This window comes from Phyllostomus hastatus, unplaced genomic scaffold (genome assembly GCF_019186645.2).
Source record: "Phyllostomus hastatus isolate PE091 unplaced genomic scaffold, TTU_PhHast_1.1 phas_contig_402, whole genome shotgun sequence".
NCBI lineage: Eukaryota > Metazoa > Chordata > Mammalia > Chiroptera > Phyllostomidae > Phyllostomus > Phyllostomus hastatus.
In genome coordinates, this window is record NW_025333873.1 from 1,936,306 (window position 1) to 1,947,285 (window position 10,980).

The 10,980-nt window shown below is 60.2% G+C and overlaps 1 protein-coding gene across 1 annotated transcript in view; it reads right to left on the reverse strand.

The window, feature by feature from the left end:
• Positions 1 to 9,047, reverse strand: part of TOGARAM2 (TOG array regulator of axonemal microtubules 2) — a 45,965-nt gene extending 36,918 nt beyond the window's left edge. Inside the window, exons 1-2 of the mRNA XM_045844306.1 lie at positions 8,988 to 9,047; positions 133 to 265 (exon numbers count right to left, since the gene is read on the reverse strand). Of these exons, the coding sequence (XP_045700262.1) occupies positions 133 to 160 (28 nt within the window). The 5' untranslated portion in view covers positions 161 to 265; positions 8,988 to 9,047. The remainder of the gene's footprint in view (positions 1 to 132; positions 266 to 8,987) is intronic.
• Positions 9,048 to 10,980: the final 1,933 nt, after the last annotated feature.

Here is a 10,980-nt window from a genome sequence, read left to right on the forward strand (position 1 = left end):
GAGAGCCGGCCGGGCTGGGAGGCCCAGCCCCCCCTCCCGCCCCCCCATCCCCACTGCACCTCCCCAACAGAGCCAGGTCCCCAGGGGAGTCTGAGGAAGACCCTGACCCACGGCCTCTGCTAATCCTCTCACCTGGGGGTGCGGCGTCACGGTTGCCCATGCCCCGCCTGGAGATGGTGCCTGGGCGGCTGTCCAGAGGCAGCAGCTACTTCCTGGCCGTGAGCACGGCTCTCAAGGGCCCCAACCCGCAGACATCCAGGGACCACTGGTGGGGAGGGGCGGGGAGAAGTCAGCGCACAGGTAACAGGTGCTTTTTAAACCCTTCCCGGAGCGCCTGTCAAGAACTAAACAAAGCATTCTATGGTAAAATCTGCCCGGGGCCAGAGGACAGCTCTTTTCTGACACTTGGCCTCTCTGAACACTTCAAAATTTCCGACTGTCAAGGCCGCGTGCCCGTGGGCAGACGCCTTGTCGAAGAGTGTCAAGGAGACCCGCACACCTGGCTCTGACGCAGGTGCACTGGGGCCGCAGGGACGGAGGAATCTGCCAGGGGGCCAGAGATGTTGGTTCTCCGTCAGTTTCTGTTTCCTGCAGAAACCGTTACTCCGCCGGATGCCCTGGGGAGCCCACGATGAACGTCGGCCTCTGCGACCCCGATGACCACCGGGGTATCTGGTGGCACCCCCAGCATCCAGCTCTCTAGCCTTCTTTCAGGGCATGCCCGTCTCCACCCGCCCAAAGTCCTTGGCCCTCCTTCTCACCTCGCTGCCAAGCCCAGCCTGGACCCCTCTGAGCCTCCTCCCGGCCTCCCCTAAACCTCTGGGGCCGGCCATCAGCTCTCCCCTTCAACCTAACTGCACTCTCCACGTGACAACGGTCTCACCGCCGACTCTGTGCAATTTCATAAATGTCATCAATTCTTTGCAGAGATGATGGTGAGCACTTTTCCCCTGACAGGTAGGGAGATGGGTGGCCAGGGCCGATCCGTGACAAAATCAGGGGTAAAGGCCACGCCTACACCTAAAAGGCCACCAATTTCCACTCCAGGGTAGCTCCCTCGAGCATCCTCTGGGGACAGGGCAGGATGCAGGGCCAACTCCCTCTGGCTGAGCAAGGAATCCCAACTCAGGGGCTGAGAGAGCCTGTCCTCCGGCTGGGAACCCACCCCACCCAGGCCCCGGGGGACGGAGCAGCTCCTGGCAACGCTTCTGGCCAAACAGAGGCACCGGCCCAGCCCGTTCCTGGTCTCAGCGCTTAGAACTTCCAGCCGCTCGGGTTCTCTGTCTACAGAGAGTTTTCCCCACACCGAGGGCGGCGGGGGGTGGGGGAGACACAGCTCCCTGTCTGCTGACCACGGGGAGAAGGAGTTGGCCGCACAGCAATGACGAGCAGCCAGCAGTGGCTCTCCTCCCAAGCAAGGTGGCAGAGATTCTCCTCTGCAGGTTCCAACGCCCCGCCCCTCGCCCCAGGGGGCTGGGAAAGAGTCAGGAGCTGGGTAAGACAGCTGCTTGCCTCTGGCAGAGGCCAACAGGAATGTTCCTGAAGAGGACAGACCTTCCACGGCAGCCTTCAAGCAAATGAGCTGCAGTCCCGGCTCTCGGGGTGGAGTTTCTATGCAAATTACACGCAGACAAGCGATATTTAGCTACAGCTCTTGTTCGCAGCCTCAGCTACAGCTCAGAATCGCCTGGGGACTGATTAAAATGACAAATTCCAAGGCCCAGCCTCGGGCTCCTATTGAATTAGTCTTCCAGGGAGCAGGCCACAGGAGTCTGCTTGCTTATTTCCCTTAACTCTTGCATGATCTTGATGTTCAAAGAGGGCAGAGAGCCCCTGGGTGGCACAGTTCAGAGTCACGTCATAATACGGCCCCAGCCCTATTTCTCACCTTCCACCTTTCTGCCTCAGTTTCCCCAAAGCGACCACTCTCCAGAAGGCTAAAGAAAGGGGTGGAGCTGCTGCCTGAGAGTATAGAGAGCACGAGCTTCAGTGCCCCCCCGCCCCCGATGGCAAAGGGCCTTCCGAACCAGACTGTCCCCCACCCCACCCAGCACAAACGTCTCCGCAGGCAGAATGGCCACCAGCCAGGAGCCCGCACTACCCCATGTCCTGAGGGACACTAGCAGTACAGGGAGGAAACCTGGGTCCTCTCCACAGCCTGCCAGGGTCACCCAGCAAGCAGAGCCACGGGTAGGCCTGCCCCTGCCTGGGTCCATACCTTTGACCTCTCAGCCCTCGAGGGCTACAGCGCAGGGTCTCCTGGGCACCTGCCCCAGGGGAGGGGCTGCAGCTGCATGTGGACAGACCACCGTCTCCGATGTCTCCCGTGAGAGCACCTCCCAGGAAATCACTCAGGCCCAGGCCCTGGTTGGAACGGGAAGATGCGTGTCCAAACTATAAAAACTAGAATCAGAAATTCCAGCCCACAGGGGAACAAAGCCCTGGGGTTTAGTGTGGATGGCACCTAATGCCCGAGCCCCAAGGCACCGTTTACCAAGCCCCCATTTGCACCCAGCACCCTTTGGGCACCCAGGAGCAGCTGTTCCCTGTTGGGAGAGCCAGGCGCTGACCCAAAGGGCTAAGAGCAGGAGGGTGGGGACCAGGGTTCTGTCCTCACTCCCTGATGCTCTGGATCACCCAAGCTGGGTGGGCCCTCCGCCCTCGGCCTCAGTTTTCCAGCTCAGGGAATGGGACGGCCGGAAGTAACTGAATGCTGTCCACTCCTTCCACTAAAGTGACGCCTACAGAGGCCCCATGGCGACCAAGTGCCACAGGAATGAAGAAAGGTGACAGAAGGGACTCGGGTTTCAAGTGGAAAGGAAACGACAACTAGGACTGGCCCAGTCAAGGGTGTCAGCCCCAGGGACAAAATCCCAACCACCCCTGGCGCCTTGCACAGCCCATAGGGAGCAGGGCGCTGCGTCACGTCCACCTGCCCCCCAGGGAGCAGGCAAAGACGCCCTGAGAGACAGGCCTCGGACAGGAGGACGAAGGCAGGGCTCCGAGGGGGGAGGAAGGGCCAGGGCCCGGAGGGCAGGAGGAGAAAGGCCCGGTCCTGAGGCACAGCCCCACCCGCCCCCCACCCCCGGGGCTGCTGCCCACCTCCCCTGCAGAGACCACTGAGTGACAGCAGGCTCCAGAAAGTCAGGGTTCTCCTCTCTCAGACGTATCTGGGGGAAACCACAGCGCCCACACCAAGGTGAGCAGAGAAAAGGAGGAGGGGAAAGCGAGCAGACCTAGTAAACCTAGTTTCTGAATCCAAAAATACGCCCGCCATGGAAATGCCCCCTGAAGAGAGGCTCATTTCCCCTCTGAAGAGAGGCGCCCCTCCCATCCCACACACCTGGCTCCTGAGTGGCCCCCCCGGGACTGCTAGCACTTTGGCTTTGGGGTCAAACGGCTCTGGGGTTGGACACCCGCCCCTGCCCTTCTTGTATTAACTTGGGAAATTTATGTAGTTCCTCTTTGGTCTCTTCATCTGAAAAAAAAAAAAAGAGCCCTAATAAAGGGCAATTGTTAGGGTTCCATAAAGCCATGTATAAAAGTTATTTAGGACCATCACTGGCACAGGGCAGCTGCTCCTCCATCCCTCACACACATGCTCACACTCGCCCAAGAGCCCCGGTCCCCAGACGGTGAGCCACACCCCGGGAGTCAGCGCCGTGCATGAGGCGATCCAGCCGCGAGAGTGTGCCCACAGCAAGGACGGCAGGGAGCAGGGAGGCCGGGGCCTGGACGCCGGGAAAGCCAAGGGAGTACAGAGTGACCAGAAGTATCAGCTCAGCGGAGAGGTTGGGTGGGGTAAGGACGGGGAAGGGCCCATCAAATGTGACCACTAGGGAATCATCCAGAAGGTTAGTGAGAGCAGTCGCTATGCCCGGGAGGACGCAGAGGTCATAGAAAGATGCTGTTGACAGAGTGTGGAAGGTCAGGAAGTGGAGACAGTGAGTGTAGACCACCCTGGAAATGCCGGGTGAGAAAGGGAGGAGAGATAGGGTGGTAGCTGGAGGGGAGTGAGGGGCGGATGAAGTTTGTGTTGTGTGTGTGTGTGTGTGCGCGCACGCGCACACGCACGTGTTTAAGGCTAGGAATTACTAGAGCATGTTCACTGGAGGAGAGAAGAGCCAGGAGAAGGGAAAGGCTGCAGATGTGGAAGGAGAGGGACACTGGTGGAGCAGGAATCCCAGAGCTAACGGGTGGGGCGGAGAAAAGGGCGCAGGCGTGGGCAGGGCAGGGAGCTGCACGGCGGGGGAGGGCACCGTCCTCGGGCATGGAGAGGAGGGCAGCCTGGGTGGGGGGTCCAGAGGGAGTGGGCAGGGAGCGACCAAGGCCAGGCTGGATGGCTGTGATATTGTCCGAGAAGCAGGAGGCAAGACTGCTGGGCTCAGATCGGTGCAGTTCAGAGCAAGGTGCATGCTGACCCCAGAAAGAAAAGACGGTTCTATTCCTTTTCCCACCCGGCCCCAGCCTCGTGCGTCTGTTTTTGTCAGCCTGGGGCAGGCCTGATTTCCTCCCTTCTTCCTCCCAAACCCAGGAGACAGGTACCCATCCCACCAAACGCTCTGTGGGGGGCATCCCCGGGCCCCCACTCAGCCTCCTGGCTCCAGCCGTGGCCAGCACAGGCCAGCAGGAAGGCAGTGCACAGAGAAGCCTGCCTTCCACCACAACCATGCTTGCCTGGGCCCATGGCCAGCCCTGGAGACACACCCATGGTGGCTGCTGCCGCCATCTCCCCTGCCCCAGGGCCAACGGGATCAGTCGGGGGCTGACCCCCTGCGAGCACTCTGCCCTCCAGACAGCGTGGGGCGCAGCCCAGCTCTCGGCTCCAGAGAACTTAAAGGAACGCAGCCCAAGGGCCGACATGGTGCCCGCACACAGGGTCCCTCAACGACCATGTGCGGCATGAATGAGCGAAGAAATTGAGATCGAGCCGCGTCTCCCAGACTGTCCTGTAGAGAAGAAGCTAAGTAAGGGGAACGGACGTTTCTTAGTTCCCGGTGCTGTGTGCCAGGCACCGGGCTGGGCACCACCAACGGTGTGCCATTGAAATACAGCGACAAGGCAGATAGCGTTGCCCTCGTCTTATGGATAAGAAGATTGAGGCTCAGAGAGGTTAAGTAACTAGGTCAAGGCCACAGAGCTACTAAGTGGAGGCCTCCTGGCTGACGGCCTCTGTTCTCAGTGGTAAAACACAGTATTTTAGAGTCTGTGCTTAGAAGTCAACAGACTTGGATTAACAGCCATCACCTGCCGGCCGTGTGACTCCACACAGCTGACCTTCTCCGAGCACACAGCACATTACGAAACTCCCCCAAGCCTTTATGTGACTGCAAAATAGACATAATGTCTATGTCACAAAGCTGTTGAGAGTATTCCATGACATATGGAAAGCATTTAATACTATGTCTGACCGCTGGCCAGTACTCAATAATCAGTGGCTCTTAGTACCATTGTTTGTCTAATCACTATGTTACCCTGTGTGTTCACATGTCCAAGGAGAGGGAAAACGTCCTTTCTGAAGGCCTTTGGGGAAGAAGCTCCAGGGGCCTGGCTGAGGCTGGGTGGCAGGACGGCGGAGCCGCCCCAGGGGCAGGGCACTTCTCACTGGGTCCATTTCCCGGGGTGAGCGGATGTCGGCGGGCAGGCTGGGCCAGACACAGGACAGCAGGTCAGGTACCGCCTGTCTGGGGAACGCTCCAAGGGATCCCTTTTCATCCTTAGTCCCACATCTCACAGCCCCAGGACAGGGTGGATCTCGCGGTCAAGGGCTCGGAGCAGTGCTCCTCGACTGTTTTTACGCCGGACACAGCGGAGGCACACGGCCCTCCGTTAGTAATAGTGCGGTGTGTGTTTGCGGGGGGTGGACGGGCTAGAGAGAGGAGCGGGGAAGCCACACAGGCGTCGAGGTCTGTGCAAGCCACTGCACCCCAGCCCAGGAATTTCGATGTGAGAATCACTGGTCTAGAAGACTCGGAAGCCTGTGTGGGAAGCCTTAGAGACAGTTCTGTTTAAGCTCCGTTTCTCAGACAATGAACGCAGGAGACCAGCGGGCTGCCCTGTTTGATCGTCCACGTTGGGCAATGCACAAGGACATCATAAATAAAGGGGCGCCCCCAAATGACAATACTTCAGGGGATATGGAGCACATATGGGAGGCAACCAATCGATGTTTCTCTCTCTCTCTCTCCCTCCCCCTTCCTTCCCTCTTTCTCTGCCCAGAAAACTTCCTTCTCCAGCCTCCCCTCAAGGCCTCCCAAAAGGGTCACTTCAGAACTGCAGGCCCGGTTGGAGTCACGACAGCACATTCCCCAGGACTAAGGATCTTGGTGGGCCTGGACCCCACTGCATCAGTCCTGCCCCGGATGGCTCAGCTGCTGGCCAGGGCCGGGAGGCCTGCTGCCCACGCAGAGGTTTCCACCATCGAGGTCAGAGTGGCCCTGGAGCTTGACCACGGCACCAGAGTCCCAAGCAAAGAACGGCCGGTGCACTGACCGGGAGCGCCTCCTGCTGGCATGGCTCTTCATGGAGCCCGGCCCGGTGGCTGGAGCCCCAGCCTTCCCACTGCAGTCTGTGACACCCACAGGTACCAGAGGTGACTGGGAAGAAAGAAGACATCTTTTCCAGTCAGAGTCTCAGCAAAGTCCTTGGACCACGCCTAGCATTGAAATGTCTGTCACTTCCGGGAGAGGGCTCTTGATACGGCTCCAAGGGCCCCAGGAGAAGCCCGGCTGACCTTGACCAAGAGCTAGAATTGTTCGTGTGCCTCTCCAGGGCGTGTGCCAGGTTTTGCCTGGGAAGCTGAAATGGCTTCTGTAGAAGGACATTTTTTTTTTCTGTCCTGATTTTATGGAAGGGAAATCCAAAGGCCAGGAAGAGACATGAGTAGAACTGATAACCAGAGATTCTGAAGCAGAGACAAAGTGGAAATCTGGACTTCCAGACAGCTGCCCTGGAGCCCAGGTCTGCACTCAAGGACCAGTGACGGAGAAATCACGTGGATGAGAGATTGGTGTCCCAAGGAGGGGAACAGGAGGGTGGGGACAGTGGGGAAGGGAGGCAGAGAGAAAGAGGAAGGTCAGGAAACTGAGCACAGCAAGGGGGCTGGGAGAGTAGACAGGGGAGAAGGTGCACCCCAAAAAACAAAGGAAAAGGGGGAGGAGGAAAGGCGAGCACAGGTACCTGGCCTGGTGATGGTGTGGCGGTCAGGGACATGCAAATTAAGTCAGAATGGAATGCTCCCACCAGCCTGCAGAGACTGGCAGAAGTCAAGATGCCAGCCGATGCCAGGCGCTGACGACGTGCAGAGAGAACACCTCGTCCGCGCAGCTGGGGAAGCGCGAGGGGCGCGGCCACTAGGGAAAGCGGCCCGGCTTTACCGTGACATGGGAGACGTGCGCACCCTGCGCCAGCAGCTCCACCCCTGGGTCTCCAGCCCAGAGACAGCCTTGCACGTGCCAACCAGGAAAGAAGGACGAGAATGCTCGTAGCAGCTCTGCTGGTAACAGTCAAAAGCTAAAAATAGTCCCGATGCCCCACAGGACAATGGAGAAATAAATCACGGTGGACACATGCCGTGGAATATTCCACAGCAGAGAAAACGAACTGCTGCCCTACTCAGCGCCACAGAAGACCCCCTAGCATAACGTTCGGTGAGAGAAGCCGGGCACGAAGACTGGGTGAAGCGCAACTCTGTTTATACAAAGTTCAAAGGAAGACGAGTGTGTTTCTAGACCTGGGTGGCGGCGGCTACACAGACATTCACTGTATAATCCTTCTTTAACCTGTGAGTTTTATGGACTCCTCTGTCTGCAAACCATTGAGCCTAAAGCAAACAATAAACTTCCAAGCATCCATGCTGGTGAGCAGGGTCTGGTGCTTTTGGGGTGTCCCTGGAGGTGATAGGAGACCTTCAGAAGGAGGTGTCTCCAGAGCTCAGCTGGGAGTCACCCCATTACTTGCTCCCACTACACTCTCCTTTCTTCAGATCTGCTAGGCCAGGGCTCCACGGGCTGAGACGGAGCAGGGCTGGGAGCCGGCCAGCCTGGGGTCGGAAGGCTGCGGGGCCCCACTCTGCCAGGGCACGCCGGAGAGCCGTGTGGGGCTTGTCCAGCTCAGGCTCCACCCGGCGGCTCACACACCCCTGGGGCCGGGCACCTCCGTGAGCTGCGGCCCGCTCAGTGATGCACCAGCAAAGCACAGCCCGCGCGGTCCCCTCCCGTCCCTGCAGGAAATACCAGGCCTGCAAGGTCCCCACCCAGCGTGGGCCCTTGTCCCGAAGAAGGGGTTCGTGAAACCCTGGTTTCAGAACCCTGAAATCTGCCGTGGAAAGGAACACGATCGTCTCCGCCACGATAACGGCACCGACAACAGCAGCTTCCCTCTGGCACGGGGGCTACCACTCCAGCTGCCCTCCTTCCGGTCTGCCCGCCGCATGAGCGGCCCCAAGGGAGGGCTGTTTGGCTGCCCCCTTACAGGTCAGGAAACTGAGGCTCAGAATGAGAAGAGCCTGAGCCCACACAGCCAGTGAGAGGTGGGGCCCCTCCCAAGGCCGGCACTCTCCCCGGGCGCCCCAGGCCCCTGAGCCTCCCCGCTGCACACCCCACCCACCCGGCACGGGCACCCTTGGCACCTCCAGGGAGCCTTGGCTGGCCGGGATCTGGGCTGCGTGTGGTTTACCTTCAAACCAGAGAGCTCTGACCGAGGGCACGGCTGGGGTGGGGGCGGCCTGGGGCAGCCCCTCCTTCCTTGGCTCACAGGCTCGGAGAGCAGCTGTCCCACGTCCCCCACCAGAGCTGCGCTGCATGGCCCAGAGAGAGGCAGGGACCTCCCCACGGCCACACAGCCCCGTCGCTGCATGAGGCCTCTCCTCCCCAACGCACCCTGTGTCCTTGCTCCTGAACAGGCCCTTGACGCCCCTCCAAGGACTTCAGGTGCCCTGACCCACCTCCCCTGCCCCTCCCCCACAAACAGCTTGGTGGACACATCACCTCTGACTGCTCCGTCCAGAAGCTAAACCGCCGTCACCAGAGGAGTCCAGGTTCCATGGTCTCTCTGCAGACGATGCCGCTGGTGTATCCAGGGAGGCAAGGACAGGGTGGCCCCACGCCTGGCCCGTGCTGGCCTGGGCTCAGCCTCGCAGCCCCGGGCTAGGGGCCTCCTGTCTGGGCAGGTGCTGGGGCAGCCGCCGGCCCTGCTGCCGGAGCTCCAGCTCTCCGCCAGGCTCTCCTTGAATAAACAAGGCTGCATAGCAACCACTGCTCTGAAGGAGCCTACGGCTCCCTGCATGGGGAGAGAGGGAGCCAGGAGACCGTTCCCCTTGGCTTGTTTCCTCTGGGGCTCACCCAGGCACTCGGTACTCCCAAGGGGGCGGCCTGTCCTGGGGGGCCACCGGAGAGAGAGCCGGGGCCCCACGGCATGGTGGCCGAAGCAAGGGTGTGTTCAGCAGGCTTGGGGCAGGGAGGTCGCCAGCTGTTACCCCCTGGTTTGGCTGCAGGTGGCCCCTGGGCCCAATTCTGAGACAGCTCTCAAGCTGCTTCTAGAGGCAGGCGGGCAGGGGGTGTGAGCACCCAGGCCTTGGCAGCAGGCAGAACGGGGTTCAAGTCCTGATCTGGCTTCTTCCAGCTTTGTGCCCTCTGGCGGGTGCTTAGCCTTCCTCAGCCTCAGTTTCCTCATCTATAAAATGGGGATAACAACAGGGCTGACTTGTTGGGCTGCTGTGAGGATTAATAGGGCTCGTGGCAGGCTCGTGATTATGTCTAGCCCACGGCAGTGCTTCATTGCTGCTGGCGCCTTCCCCCCAAACTGCTTAGACGGCAGAAAGCCTGTGGCCTCCTCCCCCACCAGCTCCTGGAAAACTCGAAGCCAGGCAGCCCACATGTGCTTCCTCACGGAGCCTGGGCCCTTAGACGGATGTGCCTGGACTGGAATGTGGCCCCTCACATGATGACTGTTCCCACTCTTACCCTCCCCCCTCCTAACCCTCATCACTCGAGGGGCGCAGGGGGAGCCAGGGACCTCACCAATGCTATGCAGTTTTGCAAAGAGCCACTTTCGCAAACACTCTACGAAGTTTTCCGGGCAGATCCCCCCATGCTCTTTGCAGAGGAATTGGCAGGCGTGCGACATGCAGAGCAGGGGAGCTGCTGGGAGGCTCTTCCCACAGGCGGGAGGCCTGGCCAACTGAGTCGCACGCACCCCAGGCTTGCTGGCGGAACCCGGTCCCCGCCTCCCCGGTACTTTGCTGGGGTTCTCTCCTCTTTGAGATACCGAGGGCAGACCTATGGGGGGGGCAGACCTATGGGGGGCCTCCTCTGGGGCCCGGGAGGGAGCAGCTTTCATTAACCAAGCTCCAGGAGGGACCAAGGGAGGCAACCAATGAGCAGCAGGAACAAGTTCCCAGGGCGGGCACTGGCCCAGAGCCAGAACCCACAGGCACCCTGGGCTCCACAAGGAGGCCGGTTCCACTCCACGGCCCCCAGGGGCGGGGCTGGGGCGGGCAAGCTGGCAAGTTGAACTGAACTAATGAACTCCCTCCAGCCGGAAGGAGTGCTTCCCCGAAACCAGGGCTGCTGGCAGCAGGGAGCCAGAAGAGACTCCTCGTGTTTTGCATTGCATCCCTCATGAGGCAGGTATGAAGACACCTGAGTTTACAGATGGGGAAACTGAGGCCTATATGGGTAACCCCTGCCCAAGTTCCACAGCTTGTAAGGAAAAGCGCGTCGTCAGTGGGAACCCAGCCAGGGTGGGTACAGGATGAGGTCTGCCTCGGTGCCCCCCAGCTCCGCCTGGGAGGGCGTGCGTGCCTCTCCTCCCAAACCCACCCTCACATCACAGCCCGAGAGTCAGAGCTTCTAGAATGCAGATCTGACGGTCACTCCCCAGCCAGACACCCCTCGTGGCTCCCAGTGCCCTTGGGGTAATGGCCGCACTCAGCACTCAGCCAACAAGCCCGGCCAGCCTGGCCCCTGCCCTGTCCTTCAG